Raw genomic sequence first — 24,606 nt, forward strand, 5'->3', positions numbered from 1 at the left:
ATAAACCTGTGAGGATTTGTGGTTGGGAGTCTCTGTACCAGATGATGCTGCAAGATTGCAGACTTTCTATCAACTCCTGGTTACGTTCTCTGTCACACCCCAGTGGTGATCAGCTATCATAGCCCAAAGCACCACAGACAAATGTTGACTGATTTCATCAAAAGGTTGGGTTTAAAGTTCAGAGGAAAAAAACATCCTTGTGCGATCGAGTAAGGAGCAGAACAACACGACAAAATAGAGTGTCACTCTTAATTAAAAAGCTAAAACAGCAACATATTCAAATAACTAATAATTTATTTGTTCAATAAGAAACCAGCACCATATAAAATAATATTTACCCATATAAAAATACATTGAGTGAACATATAAAATCTCAGACAAAAGAAGACACCAGTAATGAAAACAGAAAAGTGAACCATTGCACAATATTTCAGAAACATTAAGTGACATTAAACTTGACCTGAAGAAGGCAAAGCCTGGTTAAAGTGCACTGAGCGAGAATTCTTACAGGTGAGTTAAAAAAACAAGTTTTTGTACTATCTGAAATATAACAACTGCATATTTTTTTCTCCTGTCATATTGGGCTTTTTAGTGAAATAAAATCACAGGTCCACCAGAAAATAAAATACACATATAACAAAGCACAATATAGATAAAAAATGTCTTTTTACCCTGAAACACCACAACTATAAAAAGTAACAGACACCACCGTGTTTCAGAAACACGTTAAGGTTTTAAATGTATTTTTAAATGTGCTAAGTTTATCACTACATGAATAGATGAGTCATTAACAAACTACTAGCAGCTGATTTTGCAGGAAATTTGCTTTACATGTTAATTTTAGTTGTAAAAAAGAGAAAAGGCAGATGTAGAGTGTAAAATGACTGACTTTGGCAACTCCTAGTGGTAATATCCAAAAAGACAGAAATGGATAATGCAGCTTATTGCCCTCCAGAAATTTTGTTTCAGTACAATGTCAGAAAAATAATAAGAAAGAGGTCATAATCAAGTAACATTTCTTTTTAGCAAGGAGCAGTGAACCTGGAACAGTTAGCACTATTACCAATGATCACTCACAAGGTAGGGGTTCAGATTTTACTCCTCCTGGCAGCCGCTGATGTGCATGCACACTGACATGCCCGTGTGTACGCTCAGAGTTATTGTTGTTGCAAGTTCATCAGCCAAGCAGTCGCCAGCTTTTTTCTGATCTGATCTGATCTGATCAGTCAAACCACTTGCCGAGGTGGCCAGGGGGGCATTTGACCACGTCTTTGGTAATGTATATGCTACAGCGTCCTGATGTGTCCCCGACATGGACTATGTCATCAAAGCAGGACGTGGTGTTTGTTTCAGTGAATGAGAACAGTCAAAGCAGAAAGACTGGATCTGGGAAATTGGAATTGAACACAACGCTCTGTAAAGAGTGAGTATGAAGACAGACTTCCTCATATCAGATTTGGCTTGACGAGCATCACCAGTTTTCCTCGTTCTCTCCTGTCCTGAATTAATCAATAATCAGATTGACTGACCTTTCACCCAGTAGACACTTTGACTTGGCAACATAATTTCAGTTAAAATCAAGGAAAATCTAACCTTTAACGCGTCAATGACGCGTTAAAGGTTTAAAAATGCCATGAACAACTTCTTTAAAACTAAATATTCAAACCGTCTTCCAGTATGGCCTTGGAGCGAGGTCGAGATCCTCGGTGGCTGTGTTCATGCCTTCGGTCTCTGCCACTCCCTCTCCTCTCTCTGTCACTCCCTCTCCTCTCACGGTCCTCTTTCCTCTTCCCCCTCTCCTCCTCCTCCTCACCCCCTGCTCTCTCAAACTTTCTCCGTGCGCTCTCGATCCTGCTCCCTCGTTTCTCATCTCCCCCCTCCCTGTGGTCATCATGTGGAGCTCTCCTGTGGTGACTCCTCTTTGAGTCAGACTCCTCCCACCTGCGCTCCCACTCTCTTTCCAAATGTTCCCTTCTTGTCACCCCTTCGTGACTTCGATGCGACTCCTTCCTCGCATCGCTTTTTCCATGATCTTCCCTTTTGGTCCCTCTCTCTGACTCCTTTCCTTCTCTCCTTTCTTCTCTACCTTTTGCTATCTCAATTCTCCAGTCCCTCACTCCTCTCTCCTCCTCTGTCCTCCTCCAGCTCTCCCTCCGCTCACTTTGTTTTCCATCCCTGCTGCTGCCTCTCTCCTTGTCGGTTTCTATTATTTCGTGTTTGCTGCCTCTTTCACTCTCGTGAGGTCTATCTTTGTCGCTCCTGCTGCTGTGCCTCCTCGTATTCCTGCTTTCTGCCTCTCTTTCTTTATTCATTGATCTCCATTCAGTCTTCATCTCTCTTTCATCTTCTCTGCTGCTCTTAATTCTTTCACTTTCTGTCTTGACCCATTCAGAATACGCTTTCCCACTCCAATCTTCTTGTTTGAAATCGCCTGATCTGCTCTTAATTTCCATTTTGTCAGTTTCGCTCTCTTTCTCCTTCTCCTCTGTCTTTTTATGTGCACCATTGTCTTCTTTTGACTGGTCTCTCTTGCTCTCACATTTTTCTTTCTCAGCAGTAATGCGGTTCTCAGTTTCTTTGTTCTGCTTTTTTCCTTTCTGAGATTGTTCTTTTAAAACTTCCTCTTTTACCTCTTTGAAATTCTCATTTTTCTTCTCTTTTTCCTCATCAGGGAACTTGTTCTCTCCTTCACCCTCTACCTGCTTATTTTCTTTCTTTCCCTCTGCTTCTGCATCCTCTGTGACCGTTACCTTCTTGCCATTCTTTTCCTCTGGCTCTCCTTTTTCCTTCATTTTCTCTTCCTTTTTCTCCTTACTTTTCATATTTTCCTTCTCCATCTCTTTAATCCGTTTATTCTCTTCCTCGACCTTCTTGTCCAGTTTCTCCTCCATGAGGTCCAGCTCCTGCTCCAGCTCAGCCAGCTTAGTTGGATCAGACTCAAAATCGTCCTCAACTTCCTCCTCCACCTCCTGGATCTCCTCGTACTCCTCCACCTCAATGCCGTCCATGGTTTTCTGCAGCTGCGTCTTCACCTTGTTCAGCTCCAGCAAGCCGTCTTGAAGTTCTTTACATACGTCCCTGATCTTAGTGGCGAACTTAGTTTTGGCGCCCTTGCGGAGTTTGTGGGAGTCTTTGGCAAGAAAGAAAATATCCAGAGCGAGGAAGAGGGCCGACATAACGCCTGTGGTGACGCTGATAGCCTTGGCAGCTTTGGCGACGCCACCGGCAGCGCCTAAAATCTGTGCAATGCTGATGAGCTTGTCGGTGTTGATCATCAGGGCTTTTCCAGCACGGCCACCCTCTTTCATCACATGCTTGAGATTGTGGTTCAGAGCCTTTTTTGCAGCGCTCTCTGAGTATTTCTCAAAGTCCCAGTCCTCAAGGGTGTCCATACCGGCCTAAAAGAGACACAGAGACAAAAAAGGAGAGTAAGAATTGTCTCATAAAGGAAAGCCAATACTTAGCTCTCCTCCAGCTAATTTCAACACAGATTTGTTGTTCACAATGAAGCATTATCAGGGAAACAATGGGGTGCGACCTCTGACACGTTAATAGTGAGTTTACTGCATTCTTTTGTGCTGACAGCATCTCGAGGAAAATCTCTGTTGATCTCAAACACATTTTGTATTGTCTCTGGGATGACAGGACGCGGCTAGTGTCAAGCAATCCTTTTTTACTGCAACTGATGTGACACAACAGAAAAACATGGGTCTGGCCGCTATCTAAATCTAAAAAATTTGAAGACATGATATGGCCATTTAATCTCACTAATTAAAAGTCATTGGTAGATTTATCTACAAAGCAAAAACATGTTTTCAGGAACCTAGTTCTGATCTAGTTTAAGTATTTTTGCATCACCGTGTCTCCACTAGACCTGCTGAGTGTCTTCAGCAGTAACTGCTGAGAGATTTGTGACACATCTGCAAAGTCTGTGTGAGATTAAGCAAAAGCTCTAAAGCACAAACTCAAAAATGTCCTCACCTGCACAAACTCCAAGCACTCCCTGATGTCTTTAATCTCCTCCTGGTAGCCCTGGATCATCTTCTCCAGCTTCTTACGATCCATGTTGGAGTGAACTGTATCTGTGATATTGGCCGTCGCTGAGGTGATGCTACCTGCGGTCGCCACGCTGATCCCCACCGCTGTGACAATAATAGAGGCACCAAAAGTGAAAGGAGCCAAAATGAGCCCTGTGATTGTTGCCACACTGCCTGCGACACTGGCCACCCCTCCACCCACAGCGGCTGTTGTAGTTTTTTTGTGGAATTCATCCGCAGCATCGGCCAGAGCCAAAAGCTCCAGGATGCGATGCTGTAAGGATGCACCCCGTTGGTTGAAAAGACGCACAAACAGACGGGCAGCCATGTAGACACGGTCAGCTGCCTGCTCCATCGCCCTAAAGAGACACGATATATAAATATATATACACACACACACACACACACACACATATATATATAATTCCTCATTTGAACCACAAACATAATAAACACTGGACCATAGGGTTTCTGCAAGTTCCACAAAGTTAAAAACTTTTTAATAATATACACAACACTATTAGCAGCAGAAATCTGATCGATGGATTAACCCATAAAAAAGCATCAATTAATGCAAGCTCATTCTAGTTAATTACAGTTTTTGCTAAAAAAAAACACTTGGAAATCATGAGACAATGAACACTGTAGCTACTGTAGCTAGTAATAGTGTGAGTGCTTGCTTCAGATCTGATAGATTCCCTGGATAAGGAAATAGAATTCAAACTATAATTTAATGATGCCCCAGAAATGTCCGCAGAATGCCAAAATATTATTTTCTGGATAATTAAAATGAAAAGCTATCAAAAGGAGAGAGACTATGCTTACGTTTCCTCATCAACCTCTTGGGTATTTGATGTTTCGTTCCACTCTGCCCAACCTGGAAACCAGCCCCGATACAATTAGTCCATGAAGCAAATACATAAAACTGTTTTTTGTTGGTGATTTTAAATATAATATTTACATTTAAAGAAACTTTCTTTGTGTGTGTGTGTGTGTGTGTGTGTGTGTGCGTGTATGGACACTCATACTGACCTTTGACTGTGTTCCACCACTCCATCAATTCATCAGTTTCCTGAAAACAGAGACCTTTGTCAATGAAAAAGTATTTAAATGATTTAATTATAAATTTACATATAATTTTTTATTTAAATATTTTGGTAACCATGGAAACAGCTTCATACACCCGACTGTAGCCATAGTGGCCAAGATTTGCAAAGCTGAATAACGGGTAAGGACGGCTTTATAAATCTGATGAAAAGGATGCATTTGCATACTTCTAGCTATGTGCATGAATCTACGCATGCACCCTAAAACAGACCTCCTGAGCTTCGAGAGGGTTGTTTTCAGTAGGATAAGCTGCCATCTCCACAGGCTGGACCTCCACTATGCTCTCCTGGAAAACACACACAATAACACAACTTTGAGACACTCAGTTTAAAGTGTTAACATCTGTCACTACCGTTTTTCTGTGTGCCGGTCAGCATCATGAGGACACTGATACTCACTGGTCTGTGCAGTTTTGTAAAGTTGACATACAGCAAAAGGTTAATTTCCCCTGTAATTAACATCACAAACTAACATGCCTTTATGGTGATGAACAGCAGTTTGTCCTACTACTTATTGCTTGCTGCAGTGGTACCAGTGAGGCTGTGCTTCACAAACAAAATACACAATCAAATGAAACTGTAATGGCATCACACGAACAAAAATATTATTACAAATATGCATAGTACTACAAAGATATACTGTAATAATCATACTGTTTTACACAGTCTGAAACTTTTATAAGAAGCACTTAAGTTTCCATTACTGTTTCAATTTGCATTTTCTCAGTAGTCAAGCGTCTCATTACATCATTATTTTGACACGATGTTATAAACTTTGTCAAGTTTAAAATAACTATACACTATTTGTAACATTTTTATTGTGTCGGCTATACTTAAAAATGCGGAACTGCATCATTTTACTTCCATTTTCATGAACTAGAACTTTTTCTTTGTTTTTTTGGGGGGGGGAGGGGAGGGTTACAAGCGTGTTCCTGAATCTTCAGACTATCTTGTTACAGTTTTATTTGGGGTTCATTTAATTATTCATTGCAGCAGATGTTTGTAAACCAAAGACTGACTTTACCTTTTTAATTGATTTAACAGCTGCATGAAGATCTGGATAAAAACTTGTTTTTTTTTAGTTTTTTGTGTTGTGGATTGGATACTTGTGAACCCCAGTAAAATGTTTTTTTCTTCTCCTTTTCTTTTTCAGAATATCTACTTTATAATATTGTCATGCAAACCTGTGCTGGGTTCAGCTCCTGCAGCTCAACAGTCTCCTCAATCAGAGGCATCTTCTCTGAACTCTGTGGAGGAGAAAGAGAAAGATTAATGTCATTAACTTAGTGATAAGCGTTCAGATTTAACACATATTAACAAAACGCAACTGTACAATTATTCAGATCCCTTGTGGTAATGTACAAAGTAATTAAAGAACAGGCTCAGGGTGAAAACAGCACAACCCGGGATCAACACATACCTTTGAGGTTAGATTAAGTTTAGGTATTTCGGGAAGAGTTTTCTTGACTCGGAAATGACACAACCTGAGAAACAAAACAAAACAAAGAAAACAAAACATTTTCAATGAGAAACAAAAACTTAAAAGAGCAAAATAATCCACAAAAGTCTGGCTACTGTTGCCATGAAGGTGTTGTTATTAAAAAAAAATTACTGCCATATATCATTTGATACACTTTTGTTCTTGCTCCAGCTGCTTTCTCAACAACTCACTCGTCTTTTTTTTTGATAGTTCTCCTGCGTCTCAGACCACCTCCGCCTTGTTCCACCATGTCCTCACTTTCCTGGAATTTAAGACAGAGATGACTGACACATGACACAAAATCAGGAAATTCATAGGGGTCATCTAACTTGCTTTGTTGCTTCTGTATATATATATATATATATATATATATGTATATATATATATAATATGCAAATCAAATCACTAAATATGTTCTCTATCTATTTTAAATCATCTTCAGTTGCTTTATCTCAAATAAAAAGATTGATACATCAAACACCCCAATTCTGAATAGCCCGACTATAACTTTACTTTCATGACACTTTACAGGTGTGTAGTTGAGATCAAAATGAAGGGCTAGTTTGAAAGATGGGTATGACCTGAAGAAGAGGGCTGGAAGTAGGGGTATAAAGAAAACAAGTTAAAATAAGATAAGATGAAACAGAACTTAATTCATCCTGAGGCAAATAACTGCCACAGCTGCAATGCAAAGTTGGAGGACTGCAGATGCAAAAAGTGCAATTTACAATGGATAAAATAACAAAAAAATGCAAATATATTCCAAATGTAAAATAAAATATTTAGCAAATATAAAACCTAGACACACTAAAGTTCAAATTATTAAACCAAGTAGACCAAGTGTGGTCTCAACATATACAATGCCAAAAAACAGGATGTAGGGAAGGGGCCTTTGACCCCCAACTTTAAGCCCCTCGTCCACATTCATTTTCAGTTTCACATTTATGTATGCAACTGAAGAGATCCCATCGAAGATTGTCTGAAGTTATAACTACTACTGATTGAACAAATTATACAAGTCTTGATAAACATATCTTACGCCTCTCAGTGCCGATGATATTCATACCTGCTTTTCAATTGTTTTGGGCGTCCTCCTGAATATTCCAGCAAATCCTCCTTTTTTCTCCTGTTAAAATAACATGAAGCATTCATTCAACTCAAAAAAGTCAAGATACAGTCAAAAAGAATAATACACTCTACACCAAGACGCACTTTTTGGTCGCTTGTGGCTTCAGAAAGATTATCGTTACTGGTCGACAATTCACGAGGTGCTGAAAGATCACCCTTAAAAATGACAGAACAAACAAAAGTAAAATCATGAGTAAAAATTATGGGATTGAAGATCTATTTCAGATGTTTAGTGGGAGAGAATTAATAAAAAAATGAGAAAGGTTGGCTTAAATATTTTAAAATTTCGCAAGTCATTGTGCAGAGACTTCATTTCTTTTATTTGATGTTTTTGGCTTTAAACCTAAGCATTGTGTTGTGAGTGTGGTCAACGCCTCGTAAACACTCAAATGTCATTAGCGTACACTTTCTCTTAAACGAAGCAAGGGTCCAAATACAGAGGGTGTCATATGCTTCACAAATCATATAGCCAATTGAGACAAATTTGTGATTTGCAATACTGTGCTAAATAAATAAGACTGATATCCACTGACTGGGAGTGGCTCTCACCTCATCAGCTTCTGTGAGGCTGTCACAGCTGGCAGACAGCTCCTTCATCCCACTGAGAGGATCCTGGAAAACAAAAAGGAATTTCAATATTTTGTGGATAATTGGGTTTGTTTTTACTTGTGGAAGAAGCATTAAAATGAGTTCATTTGGTCACCTGAGTCGCGATCGAGCGTGGAGCTGGTTTGGGAGACTTTTTGAAGATCCCTGCCAGCCCTCCAGTCTTCTCCTTAAACATACGAAACATTTACATGTTAGTATCATATTAATCGAACAAAGAAAAACGAGCTGAGATTGCGACCGTCAAACATTTGTACCTTTGATGAGTTTACTTCTAACAGATTTTCACTACTGCCAGATAACTGTTTATCTTCATTTAATTCCTGAAAGCACACAAAAGACATAAAACATAAAAAAGAGTAACACTCATACAAAGTTCAGTCAAGTGGTGTGATATACTGTAAACTTTGTACCAAACGGTCATTACTGTACCTCATCTGTTGTAGTCCCCTCTGCTGGTTTAGTCTTCTTAAACATGCCGCTGAAAATACTTTTCTCCTGCAAACACATAAACACTGTAAGTGACAATGAAACTACATCAGACATATGTCTAATGTGTTGTAGTTAAGAGTAACATTTAACAGTACTAGCATGTTTAAGAATTACATTTTTTAAGCTTGGGCTGAATTTTTAAAAAAAAATCACAAACCTAAGATAAAAACATTTAAATATTCATTTTTAAATGCACATGATTAACTGCATGTTTAAATACAATAAAGTAAACAATTATCAGTATTTTTTGTGTTGATTATCCTTTTTTTGGCTAAAAAAGAATAAATAAAAATTTCTCTACACAAAGTTCCAAGATAATTTGAACCCTGCAAAGAGACTTGCGTTCCCTTTGGAAGAAACATGTTTTTCAAAACCAATCATCAGCCATTCTGACCATGTTCTGTCCAGTGAATTAAAGCTGTAAAGCTGCCAGGCCAGTGTTATGATGTGCCCCTCAGAAAAACAAATAGCTGTCACCACTTACATATTGTTTTTGTATTTAAAGGATGTACATTGATGACTTTTAAACTTAATTATTTACATAAACTATAAGAATTGTTTATTTTCTTTGCTCAGTGTTACCTGGTATCCATCTATGGAGCCCATGTGAACCTGTGTCTCAGACATATAACTGCCTCACCTGAGTGTTTTTTAATGTTGTATGTTCTATGTACGGTGTGGAATCGGTAAAGCTGCAAATGAATTAATACCAATAATGATAAAACCAATAATGTTGTCTGAACTGAACATTACCTTTGTGTTTTCAAACAGGCTGTCATTACTTGTTGACAGCAAGTCTTTGTCCTGAAAAAAAAGAGAAAAAGATGTTTTATAAGTATGTACAACAACAGACGCGCAGACAGTGATACCAGCAGTGTAACGAGTCACACGCTGACCTCTGAAGCTGCCTCGTCTCCAGACACTTTGGGTGTTTTCTTGCGAAGTCCACTGAACAGCCCTTTTTCCTGATGAGGGAAATGCAAATTAGAGCAAAGTTTTAGAGCAAAGTGTTTCCATTGAACTGATTAGTTCAGTTTTGGACATTTTGTTGACAATCTTCTCTCAACTGGTTCTTGAAGAGAGACTAAAGGCTAAACAGGTGGCTGTTTCCAATTAAAAATTTGGACCAAACTTAAGCCTAATTTTGCGCAAATCATTTTCTTATTCAAGCATTGCAGGTTAATATAAAGATAAGGAATATATATGTAATCAAGTGCAGAGGTAGGTTTTATGTTGAAATATGGTAATTATTTGGAGTTTGGTTCTACATTTTAGCAAAAGGTAATTGCAAGTATAAAGTAAAAAAAAAAAAAACAGTATTAGAGTCATTGTGGGTTTAAACATTTTTTAAATCAGAAATGTGGATGTTCATGCCGAAGAGCTTGACTAATTTTGACAAGAAGAAAATAATGGATAAATAGTTAGGATCAAATCTTTGAGGCAATAAAGACCTCATAAATTAAAATGTGAGACTACCAAATGATGTTTAAGGCCTAATATTAATAAAAATTGAATTTAAAACATTTTAAGACCTGCAGACATCCTGCCTTATTATACTGGAGTAGTTACATTTATAACAGATGCACAACATTTTCTAAACACATCATATCTTTAACACCCAAAATCTTGAACTGAAAAGTAACTACAGCTGTAAACGTGCTGTAGGTTCTTTGGGTAACTCATGACTTTGCAACTTTTTGTTTTAATCAAAGGAACATTGTTTTAATGTGTGAGGCAACACTAAGGAGACATTATTGTTAAACTCTTGGGAAGATGCTGCTGTGAGTGTTTGCACAGGGCGGACACTGACCTCGTCAAACAGGTCGTCAATGCTGGCTGATCTTTTAAAAATGCTGGCCAGTCCGCCTTTTTTCTCCTAAAACAGAATTTTTCTCAGATGAAAACATTCAAAAATAGAAGAAAAAATCAAAAGCAAAAGCTAAAACTTCTTTTAATCTGGTCTACTTCAGTGTCTCTTAAACATGTTGCTAAATATGTTATTTTCCTGAATTATAATTTGATTGTTGGCGAACTTTCTTTTCAAACACATTTTACCTGCAAGCTTCTGTTGCATTATACTACTTACCTTAGTGCCATTATTCTCAGATAGGTCATCATTGCTGGCCGACAGCTCCTTCTGAGCCTCTCGTTCCTAAAAAAAAAAAAAATAAATAAAAATTAATGAACAAGTGACATTGTGTTGCAGGTTTAGAAACTCAATGCACATCCAGGAAACAGTCATTCACCGGTGACTCCGTCATTTTTCAAGACACTTTGGGCGTGATCACCATTTGGTGGTGAGTTGGATCAGGTAGTGGGAGAGGCTGCCAGACAGGCCTGGTAAACCCTAACGTGTAGTGAGGTTGAACTGGGAATGTCTGGCAGAGGCTCCTGTCCGCAAAGACTTCAACTAGCACCTCCGAAGAAGTTTTTGTGCATCCAGGGGGAGGTTTGGGACATGGAACCTCAGTTGTCCATGTTCAAAGCCTCCATTGTGGAAGCGACTGCTGAAAATGGTGGTCAGTGCCTGCCTGTCGCGGCAGCAACCTAAGAACCCAATGGTGGACACTAGCTGAAGAAAAAGCTCCTCAGCAGCAAGGCTCCAGGTGTGGATGAAATTTGCCCTGCTAAGCTGAAGGCTCTGGACATTGTTGGGCTATCTCAGCTGACACGCCTTTTCAGTGTTGCATGAAGGTCAGTCTAGGATGGTGGTTCCCATTTTTAAAAAAGGGGACTGGAAGGTGCTTTCCTATTATCGGGGAACTACACTGCTCAGTGTCCCTGGGAAAGTTTACTCTAGGGTGCTGGAAAGAAGGATCTGACCAATTGTCTCATCTGGCCTGAGAGATCAAATCACAGTACCTTGTCTCCTGCTGCATCCTCTGCTGGTTTCTGCAGCTTCTTAAACATGTTGCTAAATACGTTTTTTTCCTGAAACAATATTTGCTTGTCAGTGAACCTTTCTTTTTTTTAAACACATTTTATCTACAAGCCTCTGTTGCATTTTACTGCTCACCTTAGTGCCATTATTCTCAGATTGGTCATCATTGCTGGCCGACAGCTCTTTCTGAGCCTCTTGCTCCTGAAAGACAGAAATTAATGAACAGGTGGTATTGTGCTGCAGGTTCAGAAACTCGCTGCACATCCACTAAAGGGTAATTCACTAGTGACTGTCTTTTCAGACATGTTGGGAGGGATCACCATCTGATGGTGAGTTGGATCAGGTAGTGGGAGAGGCTGCCAGACAGGCCTGGTAAACCCAAACTTGTAGTGAGGGTGAACTGGGAACGTCTGGCGGAGGCTCCTGTCCGCGAGGTCTTCAACTCACACCTCCAGAAGAACTTTTTGTGCATCAGGGGGAGGTTTGGGGACATAGAATCTGAGTGGTCCATTTACATGGCCTCTACTGTGGATCGGCTGCTAAAAGCTGTGGTCAGAAGGTCATCAGCAGTGCCTGTCGCAGCGGCAATCGAAGAACCCTCTGGTGGACACCAGCTGAAGAAGGAGGCCATTTAGGCTTGGTTGGCCAGGGGTCTCCTAAAGCAGCAGACAGGTACCAGTTGGCCAGAGGGGCTGCAGCTGAGGTGGTTGCTAAAGCAAAAACTTTGGTGTGGGAGGAATTCAGGGAGGCTACGAGGAAAGACTTTCTGTCTGGCAGACCAGGGTGATGGTTCCCATTTTTTAAAAAAGGGGACTGGAACGTGTGCCTATTACTGGGGTACCACACTGCTCAGTGTCCCTGGGAAAGTTTACTCTACGGTGCTGGAAAGGAGGATCTGACCAATTGTCTCATCTTAGAGTGCTCAGGGATCCCCAAGGAGGAGCTGGAAAGCACTGCTGCAGGGAGGGACATTTAGAGTGCTTTACTCAGCCTGCTGCCCCCCCCCAACCTGGCCCCAGATAAGTGGGCGATGGATGGATGGATGGACGGATGGATGGATGGATGGTTTAATCAGTTAAATCAAATCACAGTACCTTGTCTCCTGCTGCATCCACTACTGGTTTCTGCGGCTTCTTAAACATGTTGCTGAAAATATTTTTCTCCTGAAACATAATTTGGTTGTTGGTGAACTTTCTTTTCAAACATAATTTATCTACAAGCTTCTGTTGCATTATACTACTTACCTTAGTGCCGCTATTCTCAGATAGGTCATCATTGCTGGCCGACAGCTCCTTCTGAGCCTCTTGCTCCTGAAAGAGAGAAATCAATGAACAGGTGACATTGTGTTGCAGGTTTAAAAACTCACTGCACATTCAGGAAACAGTGATTCACCGGTGACTCAGTCTTTTCTCCAGACGCTTTGGGAGTCTTTTTGAGGAGTCCACTGAACAACCCTCCACCTTTCTCCTGATGACACACACAAGGAAAAAGTATTTAGGAAAGTATTTAGAAATCACACTGCTGTTTTGTTGACATTAATTATCTTAGATTTTAACCCACTGACCTGTTTGTTTTCAGATAAATTCTCATTGCTTGTTGAGGGATTGGTGCCAGGAGACTCGTCCTGTAAAAGGGGTTCAGAAGTCAGAAAAGTAAATGTTTTGTGAGGAAACTAAAAAAAAAAGTTGAATAAATTATTTTAATATTCAAGATGTGTGGTACCTTAATTATAAATAATTTGCAAGCCTCTGTTAGAATTTGTTTCTTGTTATCAGTATTGAGTAATAGAGAATATTTCATGAACATATATGTGCATGGTTTTGCATTACTACCCACATAATAATTGATTATCATGGGATGCATGTGCCAGATTGTTATGTCAAAATAGTAAAATCATTCAAAAATTCACAATGTTAAGAAATATTTTAAAAGAAATACTGAACCTGCACAAACAACAAATAATTTTCATTCAAAATTTTTCACCAAATTTAATGCAAATCTGTCAACAATTTTTCAGATATCCTGGCAGTGAGGTAATTAGGGCTTAACGATGCGCACCCCCCATCCTTTAATCAATAAAATCACTGACATGATCACTAAGACTTTCAAGCATACCTAAAATGTTGAAAATAGAAATGTTACATTCAAGAGTTGGGGTTCATTTAAAATAGTTTAAAAAGGTTGACAGATGATGTTTTTACCTCCTCAGGCTGACCATCTTCTGCAGGTTTGGGAGTTTTCTTGAATATTCCACCAAATATTCCTCCCTTTTCCTAAATTGTGAATATTCAGACAATGAATGCTTTCTTTTAATGTGAAGTTATTTAGGAATGTTTTTGAATGATAATAAAAAATACTCACCTTAGTGTTGTTCTCAGAAAGAGCTTCAGTGCTGCCTGAAAGTTCATTGTCTTGGAACTGAAAAAAAAATCACAAACTGTTAGACACTACAGATGTTTTCTTTAACCACTAATGCCTCAGCTTAAAGGGGAGCTACATCAATGGGATAACTGAAAGAGACCTGAAGAAAACAGTCCTTACTTCCTCTGTAGGAGGACCTTCTACAAGTCTAGAAGACTTCTTGAGTTTTCCCTTTAAAGCACCTCCTTTCTCCTGCAACACAGATGACATTTTTTCAATACTTAATATTTACATTACCACTCCTAGACCCTCCCAACAAAGATTATTGGATCAATTAATTTAGTTTTTTAATTAATTAATTAAGAAATACATGAAAGACATTACATACAACAACAATGAGAAAGACAGGAAATGAAAACATAACATAACCTAACATAACCCAAATACAATGTATGTATCTGCAAAGAAACAAAGAACAGAAAAATAACATATTTTTATTAATAATAATGCTGCTTTACATAATAAGACATGCATTAAAACAACTTCCAAAAAACACAATAAAAGGGGGAAAAACTGCATTGAAGTGAAATAGTAAAAATAGTAATTTCCTGGAGTCCAGGGTGATGCCTCAAATCAAACAACCAAACTGACCTTTGTGGAAGCCTCAGACAGACTGTCGTTGCTTGCAGAAAGGTCTTTCTGAGCTGAGAGATTCCCCTGAAAAAACAAGAACTGAAAACTGTCAGAAACAGAGAGCAGCTCTGTACGAAATGATAGAAAGGGTTAAGAGAAAATCAAATGTGCTTAAATATAACAATGTCTGTCATATTACAAAAACTTTTTCTGCTCCTGGATTACAGCATTTGAGCACATTGGCGAACAAACAGGGAACATGCATCATACTGGCTTGAGCACAACAAAGCGTCTTTTCTTTCTGAAGATTAGACTGCACTTTACAATCTGTTTAGAGTGTCTACATGGAAACTAGACTTGTTTGAGAAGCTGTACCTCTCCAGTTGTTTTTGGAGTCTTTCTGAGGAGTCCACTGAACAAACCACCTTTTTCCTACAGAGAAGCAGAAAACATCTTATTTTCTTTATTTTCAGAATTAGGGAACTTTATCTTTGGCCAAACAGAGCTGCAGATATTTTATCTCACATCTGTTTACATGTTGGTGGTTACCACATGGTGACTCATGTTAGGTGCGTGGGAAGGATCTGGCAGTTTGATGATGAAGACTCACCTTGTTCTCAGACAGGCTGTCAGTGCTGGCAGAGAGCTCACTGTGCATCGAATCTGCGCCCTAAACACAACAAAAATGTTACTCAACCTGTGCGAACATGAACAATAAAACTGTGGACACCTATCATATTTCTTTATTCAAGTACATAAAATGTTCAATAAGAAACCTGTTTTGCAAGATTAAGTAAACAAATGAAGTAAGCCTGACTATGCACAAAGTTCAATGATGCCTTGAACCCACAGTTCCTTAGATTCAGAAGTGACAGTAAAGTATGTAAATGTTTTACCCCCTGCAATCGAGGAGCTTCAGACAATTTGGGAGATTTCTTGAACATTCCACTGAAAACGCTTCCTTTCTCCTGCTGCATGAAAAAAAAGATGAAACTAATGTCAGCACCTTTTCTTTCTTTGAGTTACTGGTTTCCTTGTGAGAATGCTTTGGCTAAAATTGTTTCATTGAGATACACAAGAGAAATGTGTAAATCTACATAACTCAAACAAGGCTAAATAAACCTCTTTTCTGCGGGGTAAGAAAAGAGGAAGGATTATGTATTTGTTGTTATTGTTGAAGGCATAGCAGTCTGATTGTTTTGAAAGAGTAAGGGGGAGTCTGAGCAAGATTTCTAGTTTAAATTGTTGTGTACATGCACAAAATACTCTGTTTTTCGCCCTTCTTATGAAAAAGACATTATTCCTTATAAGCTGTTTTCAAAGCTGTAAAAACAATAATATTTGTGATCTCATGCAGCCATGCACACTCCAATTAATGTGCCAAAACATGTTGCTTTTCACATCAAAATGAGGAAAAATGGAATAGCTGCTTGTGCCAATTAACTTAAAAGTTTTTCACCAAGTTTTTTCAAACACCTACTGATTTCGTATTGTTTAAAGTAGGTGTTTTTCTCCTACCAACCAGAAATGTGGGCCTTTCTTTTGGGCATGAATCTCTACCCCACAGCCTTGCACACTGCTGGTTAGTTGGTTTATGTACAACGCACAGAACTGACCATAAACAGGCAAGAGGCCGTGTGTGTTGTAAAGATCCAACTGAGATGCATATTCCAAATGTGGTGCATACATGTCCAAAGGATTTTAAGAGGACATAGTTTTTTTTCTTGGTTCAAAAATAGAAAGCAATGGTGATGGTAAACAGGAAGCTCAATTTCTAATGTTTTCCATAACTCTGGGAAATACTAATCCCACTCCAAATGTCCAATTTGCATTATGTGGAAAAATAATAATTCCATTACAACACAGGTTATGTTGGGATGTTATACATTTTTCTTAGTGCAGCAGAGGGTCCCAAGGAAACAAAGCATTCAGCCTTCCCAGTAGTTTTTATGCAGTTTCTTTCTTACTTTAGTGGTGTTTTTCTCAGACGGAGTCTCACTGCTGTCTGATGGGTCCGTTTGCAGCAACTGTTTATCCTGAGATAAAGATAAACACGTGATCTGATCAGTGAACAGAAATCCAACTAGAGGATTCCCAACAAGGATACATTTAGTTAGTTACAAGTTGCACCCAGTTTGGTTTGTGTGTTAAACTTCTGTTTTAATTTTTTTCTGTGAATGTTTTAATCAGGTGGTGGCCATCACATTTCCTTTTTGCTCCCTAATTATTTTATGTACTATCCAACATTTTCACACACTGAGTTTTATTGACAATAATTCATTTTCTCTAATAAGGTGAGTTAAAAAATTAATTCTGTAGGCTGCCACAAATTTTCAAAACCAATACCAAAGCATCTAAATTGTGTGCAGAAATATTTAGTGACGTTACCTGCCCAGGTGTTCCCTCTCCAGGGATCTTGGGAGACTTTCGGAGAATCCCGCTGAAAAATCCTCCCTTTTCCTGTTGACCATTCACTCCGTTAATTACTGTTACATAATGATAATAATGATAATGCACAAGTTAAAACTGAATCACTTCACAGATGAAAACTCCTGAGCTCACCTTTGTGTTTTCAGACAGATTATCATTACTGCCCGATAGACTATCATGTAGAGACTTTTGGTCCTAAAACAGAAGATGGACTGTTTCAATATGATTATCAGGTCACTGGATTAAACTAATACAACACTCTCCTGGTTTTGTTTGAATTGAGTTTCATAATAAATTTGTGACCTTCTGTATTAACACATAAAGCGATCATGTGTGAGATGCTATCACCTCATCAGTTTGAGCAGCTTCTGTTGGTTTCGGAGACTTCTTGAACATCCCACTGAATATTCCTCCTTTTTCCTGAAACAGACACAAGGAAATTACACATATGGCTCAGCTATGGCAGATTTTTTTTGGTCAAGGTCAGATAAATGAGGGGCATTTGTGCCAAACAATCTACTAGTCTGTGTTTACACTGAAATTCAAGATAACTTTATCTCTGTTGTCATACTGCGACACAGAGCGGCTCACCTTGTTGCTGTTTTCAGACAGACTGTCGCTGCTGGCGGACAGCTGACTATGAACACTCAGATTGTCCTAAAACACCAACATGATGTCAAAGAAAAGTGGAAAAAAACAAAAAAGACAAATATAAAATAAATTAATTGTGTAGGATTTAATGACATCTAGCTGTGAGGTTGCAGAACTCAAACTTTTCCTGTGTGCCAACCGTGTATGAGAACTATAGTGACTGACATACAAATGCAAAAACACAAATGGCTTTATCTAAAGCAAGTGTTAGGTTTGGCTGTCCTGAGCTACGGTAGCAGCATGGGGGACTCTGTGAAAGACCCACTCTGTATATAGGTAAAGGGTTCATTTTAAAATAACAAAAACAACCATTTTTATTTTCAGATGATTATAAACTAATGAAAACATAATGATACATATTATACTGTTTATGCAAATACATACCCCTAAATCCTACACACTGGACCTTTTCTTAAAGAGGAAGGAACCATTTTTGCCACTCACCTGTGCAGGTGTCTCATCTGTTGTTTTATTGGATTTTTTAAGGATGCCAGAAAAGAAGCTCCCCTCTTCCTGTAAAAATGTAACAGTTTGTGATAATACATATACACAAAACAAGTCATCTGAAACCTGTGTGCATTTTTTTTAATCAAACCATACATCTTTTTTTTCTAGTGGTATAGGAGCAGCAACATCTGCCAAACACATTTTGACTGAAAGGGATGAAAGCCTCTTGACCCCGACTTTGACGTGTGAACACAGAGATCTCTTCAGATATTTTAGACACATCTCTCAAATAAGAGATCATTTCATAAAAGCAGCTGGATGTTTGGAAACAAAAACTTTCTGGCAGCTAAGGAAACTATTCTCAACTCTGTAGTAACTCCCTATCAAAAGTGATTCCAAAAAGTTTTTATTTATTCATTTATTTTCCCAACTATAGTGAAATCTGTACTGACACTTGGGGCCTCGATCAACCCTAAAGATGCTGTTAACAAGCTGTCTGTCTAGATAATGATAAGGGGAAAAAACTGAAATACATCCTGTAAATCCACTAAAACAAACAACAGAACAAATACCTACTTTATCTTCTGCTTCTTCTGTATTTTCAGAATCACTGTCAGATTTGCTGAGCTGGCGGTGAAATGACAAAACAATGAGATGAGGCAACAAGAGACTAAAAGTGAAAGTTTATAATCAGAAAATGAGCAGAAGAGCTTAAGTTACTGTCACATCAGGTAACGACAATTTCTCTTTGGGAGTTTTCCGGAACATTCCAGTGATCAAACCTCCGATGTCCTGAATGAAAGGTAGAGAAAACACAAGTTTACCCATGTGATGACAAGCTGCCTGTTCCTTCAATTAAAAGTGAGAAAGTTGAATACTCTCTGTTCCTGTTTGTCTTAAGTGTAAATAATTTGAAAATGAACAAAACTCTTAACAAAACACTTCACAGGTGATTACTGTGCATTAAAAGGAAATGTCAATGGTGGTTTTCATTTGAGAGCTTTTTAAATCTGATTTTCAATAGAATACATTTCCACGCAGTCGTTTTCTGTCGCTTAAAAACACAACAATAAATGGTTTTGTTTCTTTTGAGAAAGCAGAAGCAGAGCTGGTTTATTAAAATGAGCTGTTGTTTGTCTCTCACCTGTTTGGTTTCTGCAGTCCTTTCCTGCTTGCTTTTTTCGGCGGTTTGTTCCTTTTCTGAGCCGGCTTCCTCAGCGCTGGCATCTGGATTCGGCTCTCGGCTGACCTAACAGAAGAACTATCTTCAGCACTATATGATCAGTCTAAAAACATCTTTATGAATAGAACCACACAACAGAGGACACTAGAAATTCTACAGGATTACAAATACTGTTAACCTCATCATCTACATTTGCAGCTGCTTTATGAATACAATAAGTAAAATTTACACAAAAGTAAAGTTTTACAGGGACTCAGGATGTGTTTAAGTCCTAAGAAATTCAGATAACTTGCTGGGCACCCTAACAGTCAGATAATCATGTTGGGACTTTGATCTATTCCTTGTAGTATGTCATGACGTAAACATTATAAATACAACAACAAAAAAGACGTGACGTTTATAAAATTGTTTTTTTTTTTTAAAAAAAAAAAAAGAGGTTAAACTTCATTTAGTCTTTATCAGAGAACTTTTGAAAACACAGCTGAGACCAAATAATGCCTACAGTGAATATTAATGTGACAATTAATAACAAATAATAACAGATCAAACCGCTCACAAGGATTTACCCAAGTAGTCTAAGCATTTCTTTTCAACCACCAACAGCACATTTAAATATCTTCAAAATCAAGCCAAACCAGGTTCCCCCCAAAAAAAAAAAAAATTATATATGCGGCCCCATTGCCACCACCACCAGCTGATAAGCAACAATACTTCCCTGTACAAAGTCACCGTTAAACACTGTGAAGTAAAGTAGTGCAGCCACAACCAGCAGAACACACTAAACCACACAGTGCTTCATACCTTTGGTGATGACTTGACTTGCAAACCTTTCATTACTCCCTTTAGACCACCCTGTCAATCACGGTCACATGTCACAAACCAGCTGATGACATCAACAGTGGGACACACATATGAACACGTGCACATACCAGTTTGCTGCCAGGAGCCTGTTTGACTAGGACATCGTCAGTTTTTTCTTCTAGGTCATGGGTTATGTAAGTCTGACAGGGAAAGAAAAATCAAGCAAACACTAAACAACTGTTGTTTCGAATGACCTGCCGTAAAACACATTCTGCCTCCGGTATATAACCTCCTGTACAAACAGGCTCTAAAACACCATTTATTTTATTCATCCCAATACACATGTGGATGCTTAATGTGTTGTTTTTCTTCTATTCATTAATCATAAGACTCTTTTTTATGTAACAACTGTACCACACTGACCCGAGTCATAAACAGCAGCTTACACATGCTGATAAACAACTACTATACGTTAAATACACACTTATGCGTCATACGTGTACACACCCACACACACCTTCCTACCACCAGGAACCTGTTTAGCCAGGCACTGTTTTAAAACCTTTATACACACACGTATTAATTTTGTATCTATATTATATGTATATCTATATATATTTTTAACTGATATCTTTATGCTTCAATTTTCACATGTACTTAATTACTTGGCAGAGGTCATAAAAAGCCAGTATTGTTCAGGATTTGACTGAGCTGTCAGTCATCCAGTTAGTGTATAATTTAGCATAAATACATATATAAGCACTTATATTTATGCAAAATCTGCAAAGTTTGTTTCAACATCTATGAGATGATATGAATATCAAAACAGACTTGCAACATTATTTTGCAATATAACAAAGTTTTGGTGTCTTTGGGGACATTTTCGCAGTGGCAAACAGGAGGTGATGGCGAAAAATCCTAAGAGTTTTCCAAGAAAGGTTTCCAGAGCGGATGCTCCAGATTAAAAAAAAAAAAAGCTCAAAAAGTTCAGAGGAAGGATTTATGTCAAAAGAAGAAAGCGATCAATGCCGAGAACAAATGCGAATTATCACTGGTGTAGTTTTCCTCATTATAGAGCAGTGAAAAAATAAAAGGGATAGGCAGGGGAGATGCAGCTAGCCAACTCAGTGCTCAGGTCACAAACACACATTGGCGGTGTTTGTGTAATTACTGTCACTGCCAGAGTGGGAGAAAAAGGCTCCAATCTCCAGATAACGATGGCACTTTTTTTTTTTGCTTCACCAGTTACCTTAAACTAAATTAAACTGTGTAAAACTGACCACAAAAACATTTTGAAAAATAGGTGACGTTTAGATAGGGGCCTCTTGCTTTTAACTGGTCAGTGTTCAAAGTACAGTTTACTGTATTTATTTTCAATGTAAGATGTTCAGATATATACGATAAGATGCCCGACTCAACACAACTCTGCTTCAAATAATAATGATTTCATCTTCTACCCAACTCTTTTATGGTAACACCATGCTGTGCATTATTGCATACAAGATGGACACAACACAAAAAATGATACAAAATATAAATGTATGAAAATAAAAATGTACAATACAAATGCCTGCCTGCCTGCCTACTACGTAATTTCCTGAGCGGAGAAGAGCTGCAGGTGCATTTCTTACAGTGAACGAAGGAGTTTTCTCTTTTTGGCTCCATCGAAACATTCCACTGAAGGCCGACTGATCTCTCTACAACAAAGAATATGAAAATAAAGAGGAAGACATTTTACGAACTGGTTATAAATTAGGTCAGAGCTGCGAGTTAAAAGCTTCAGCTAAAATACCTGTTTAAAGTCTGCCTCATCTTTGGGAACTTCCGACTGGCTCTGATGGGGAAAAGAAAAGACAATCACTTTGAAATTTAGGAAAACAAAAACAGAGGAACATGATGTTTCATTGTGCGTGTGTGCATATACCTGTGTGTCCTCAGCCTGTACTCTTCTGCGTTGGCTATATCTGGTTGCAGCGTTCACTTCCTTCACACAGACACAAAATGCCCAGAGGGGAACAACAAAAGGTGTTTGGAACAGGAAACAAGAAACCTTGTGTATGTTCTTTACTGCAAACTGTTCTCAGGCTAAACTGCAGTCTTCAAAGGTTGATGATTAACGTTAGTATCAATAACAAATCTGTGCTGACATGAAACAAACACACATGTTCACATAATACTCAATTATCAGCGGACTAGCTAAGATTAGCTGGCATTTTCGTGCAAGTGTGTGCACTGCCTAGGAAGTAAATGTTACAAATTGCTTCGCGTTTGGCATTAAATATGAAACACATTTCCTATGTCGAAGTTGAAATGGATTTTGGCAGAATGATTTGCAATGCAAATGATTTTAGAGATTGGAGTATTTTGGTGTACTGCACCTTTTCTGTAGGTCTGGGGGGAACAGCAGGAGCTTGTATCAAGTTTCCATTAGCCTGAAACATAAAAAAGGGGATCTAAAAAAAATGAAATCAGGCTATTTGGACAATAATGCACAATGACTGAATAAAGGTAAGAAAAAGCAACATTTAAGAGGACATGGAGAAAAAAAGGAGATGGGTTTTAAAAAATCCTGAGAAAAACAAATGACGGGTGAAAAAAGATAATGACGATCTCAGCTAACAGAAATCTTTACCTCAGATAAATTCAGCTTCGTTAAATTACAAGAAAGCAAACCCAGGCTATATCAGTGTAACCATACAGACCTCTACAGACATCAGACTCGTCAGTTACAACTTGATAGTGTCTAATAGTGTCTAAGTGTCTAATGTATTATTCTTGAAAGACGTTGCAGTGCAAATGCTGTTGTTTAACCATGTACGAGCTGAGATGTGTTGGACTTACTACTATCATACCCCATCTGTCTTTTGGTGCAGATTTGTTGTGATATGTGCTCATGTCGTGACTCTCTAAACCATCAAGACATTTCCTGAGTTAAAGCTTTCCATTTGCAGAGCTTGTTATCAAGTTTAACAGTGACACAGCTATTTCCCAGCCATGATACCAGTGATGTGACTGATTGATAGTGTATCTTACAATCACCACATCCACTGATCAGGCCTATATTCACCCTCAGCAAGCCTTTTGCATGTTATACTAGTGTAGGAGGTGCACATGGAGAGTCAAAATATTTCTCGGGAGAATGCAAAAATGTTTTGCAAGAGAACGCCAAAGTTTCAAAGAAGAACGCAAGTATTCATCTTTTTTTTTACCCGTCTACTTTTTTCCCCCTCATGTTCCCCTACAGACACCGTAATGAACTAATCTTTCATAATTCTTCTTTTTACCTAATATTATTTTTGTGGCATTTTTAAGAGGAAACAGTAGGATGCAGACAGGAAGACAGGAAACACAACATATATATATATATATATATATATATATATATATGTGTGTGTGTGTGTGTGTGTGTGTGTGTGTATATATATATATATATATATATATATTTATTTATAATTTAGGAGAAAACTGGACTTTATATACATATATATATAAATAAAGTACAGTTTTCTCCTACATTTACCACAATAATCTCACATGCGGGTTCAATCTTTAAGACCTCTGACACATATCATACATGTCCCACTTTTAATTTCTCTCTGTCTGTCTAGTAAAACATGAATAAGGGCAAGCAACGCCAAAACAAAATTAAAAAAGTAAATACCTCATTGTTTGATGCTGCTGATATTTTCATCCGGTATTGTGTCTGACTCAGTTCCTGCACAGAAAATACAAATCTGTTTTAAAAAGTACCCCATTCCCCTCATTTCCACTCCTATTAAGTTTGTGACTATTGCAAAAGATGTTACAAATACAGATGTAAATAAATACATATTTAAAAAAACTTTAAGGTATTTCTTTTTATTATTTTTCAAATAGTTATGTGAGGCACATACAATTTCTGTTATTATTAAGCTAAAGCTGCTGCTGGCTAATAATATTAACTAGCTTTTATCAATATAATGATCTTGAAAAGTGACAATTTGGCGTTATAAAAATGATGTGACTGATGCAGTTTTCTTCCTCACAGAGTGGAAAAATCCACAACATCTCCACTAGAACCCTTACTGATTAAATCCATGTAAATGTTAGCAGATGTTTACGAAATGTTTGCCCACCACATATGCTCAGTGGAAGGAAAACACAAAACAATCAGATTATAGAAACTGCATCACATCAGAGCTCTCTTGTCTGAAAAAGATTTGAAATGCCTTCCAGGTATTAGAGTTCCATATATTATTATTCATGCTCTGTATGCCAATGTCAGCTCTTGAGATTGGTCTTGGTCTCGAGAACGGAGTCAAAACCACTTTCTGAGGGTCTTGTCTCTGACTCAACCTCACCTCTGGAATGCCGTTTGATTATTTCTCATG

At 38.2% G+C, this 24,606-nt stretch overlaps 1 protein-coding gene across 9 annotated transcripts in view; it reads right to left on the minus strand.

Moving 5' to 3' along the window:
- Window positions 1-288: 288 nt before the first annotated feature.
- LOC121951372 overlaps window positions 289-24,606 on the minus strand; it is a 29,032-nt gene continuing 4,714 nt past the window's right edge. For 2 of the 9 annotated variants that reach the window (XM_042497665.1, XM_042497664.1), the window contains exons 5-51: window positions 23,898-23,951; window positions 22,615-22,668; window positions 22,161-22,220; window positions 22,029-22,070; window positions 21,868-21,933; window positions 20,365-20,436; window positions 20,237-20,287; window positions 19,397-19,501; window positions 18,973-19,044; window positions 18,829-18,879; window positions 18,250-18,318; window positions 17,746-17,811; window positions 17,503-17,574; window positions 17,287-17,349; window positions 17,113-17,184; window positions 16,692-16,760; window positions 15,621-15,695; window positions 15,335-15,394; window positions 15,100-15,156; window positions 14,743-14,808; window positions 14,272-14,343; window positions 14,092-14,148; window positions 13,932-14,003; window positions 13,295-13,354; window positions 13,123-13,197; window positions 12,975-13,040; window positions 12,825-12,893; window positions 11,866-11,931; window positions 11,712-11,780; window positions 10,936-11,001; window positions 10,660-10,725; window positions 9,746-9,814; window positions 9,603-9,653; window positions 8,790-8,855; window positions 8,615-8,680; window positions 8,455-8,526; window positions 8,301-8,363; window positions 7,836-7,907; window positions 7,690-7,749; window positions 6,815-6,885; window positions 6,564-6,627; window positions 6,328-6,390; window positions 5,356-5,430; window positions 5,070-5,109; window positions 4,863-4,914; window positions 3,982-4,396; window positions 289-3,398 (exon numbers count right to left, since the gene is read on the minus strand). In XM_042497665.1, the coding sequence (XP_042353599.1) occupies window positions 1,653-3,398; window positions 3,982-4,396; window positions 4,863-4,914; window positions 5,070-5,109; window positions 5,356-5,430; window positions 6,328-6,390; window positions 6,564-6,627; window positions 6,815-6,885; window positions 7,690-7,749; window positions 7,836-7,907; window positions 8,301-8,363; window positions 8,455-8,526; window positions 8,615-8,680; window positions 8,790-8,855; window positions 9,603-9,653; window positions 9,746-9,814; window positions 10,660-10,725; window positions 10,936-11,001; window positions 11,712-11,780; window positions 11,866-11,931; window positions 12,825-12,893; window positions 12,975-13,040; window positions 13,123-13,197; window positions 13,295-13,354; window positions 13,932-14,003; window positions 14,092-14,148; window positions 14,272-14,343; window positions 14,743-14,808; window positions 15,100-15,156; window positions 15,335-15,394; window positions 15,621-15,695; window positions 16,692-16,760; window positions 17,113-17,184; window positions 17,287-17,349; window positions 17,503-17,574; window positions 17,746-17,811; window positions 18,250-18,318; window positions 18,829-18,879; window positions 18,973-19,044; window positions 19,397-19,501; window positions 20,237-20,287; window positions 20,365-20,436; window positions 21,868-21,933; window positions 22,029-22,070; window positions 22,161-22,220; window positions 22,615-22,668; window positions 23,898-23,951 (5,079 nt within the window). In that variant the 3' untranslated portion in view covers window positions 289-1,652. The remainder of the gene's footprint in view (window positions 3,399-3,981; window positions 4,397-4,862; window positions 4,915-5,069; window positions 5,110-5,355; window positions 5,431-6,327; window positions 6,391-6,563; window positions 6,628-6,814; window positions 6,886-7,689; window positions 7,750-7,835; window positions 7,908-8,300; window positions 8,364-8,454; window positions 8,527-8,614; window positions 8,681-8,789; window positions 8,856-9,602; window positions 9,654-9,745; window positions 9,815-10,659; window positions 10,726-10,935; window positions 11,002-11,711; window positions 11,781-11,865; window positions 11,932-12,824; window positions 12,894-12,974; window positions 13,041-13,122; window positions 13,198-13,294; window positions 13,355-13,931; window positions 14,004-14,091; window positions 14,149-14,271; window positions 14,344-14,742; window positions 14,809-15,099; window positions 15,157-15,334; window positions 15,395-15,620; window positions 15,696-16,691; window positions 16,761-17,112; window positions 17,185-17,286; window positions 17,350-17,502; window positions 17,575-17,745; window positions 17,812-18,249; window positions 18,319-18,828; window positions 18,880-18,972; window positions 19,045-19,396; window positions 19,502-20,236; window positions 20,288-20,364; window positions 20,437-21,867; window positions 21,934-22,028; window positions 22,071-22,160; window positions 22,221-22,614; window positions 22,669-23,897; window positions 23,952-24,606) is intronic. The other 7 variants (XM_042497666.1, XM_042497667.1, XM_042497668.1 and 4 more) reach the window with 7 other exon arrangements.

This window comes from Plectropomus leopardus, chromosome 12 (genome assembly GCF_008729295.1).
Source record: "Plectropomus leopardus isolate mb chromosome 12, YSFRI_Pleo_2.0, whole genome shotgun sequence".
Classification (NCBI taxonomy): Eukaryota; Metazoa; Chordata; class Actinopteri; order Perciformes; family Serranidae; genus Plectropomus; species Plectropomus leopardus.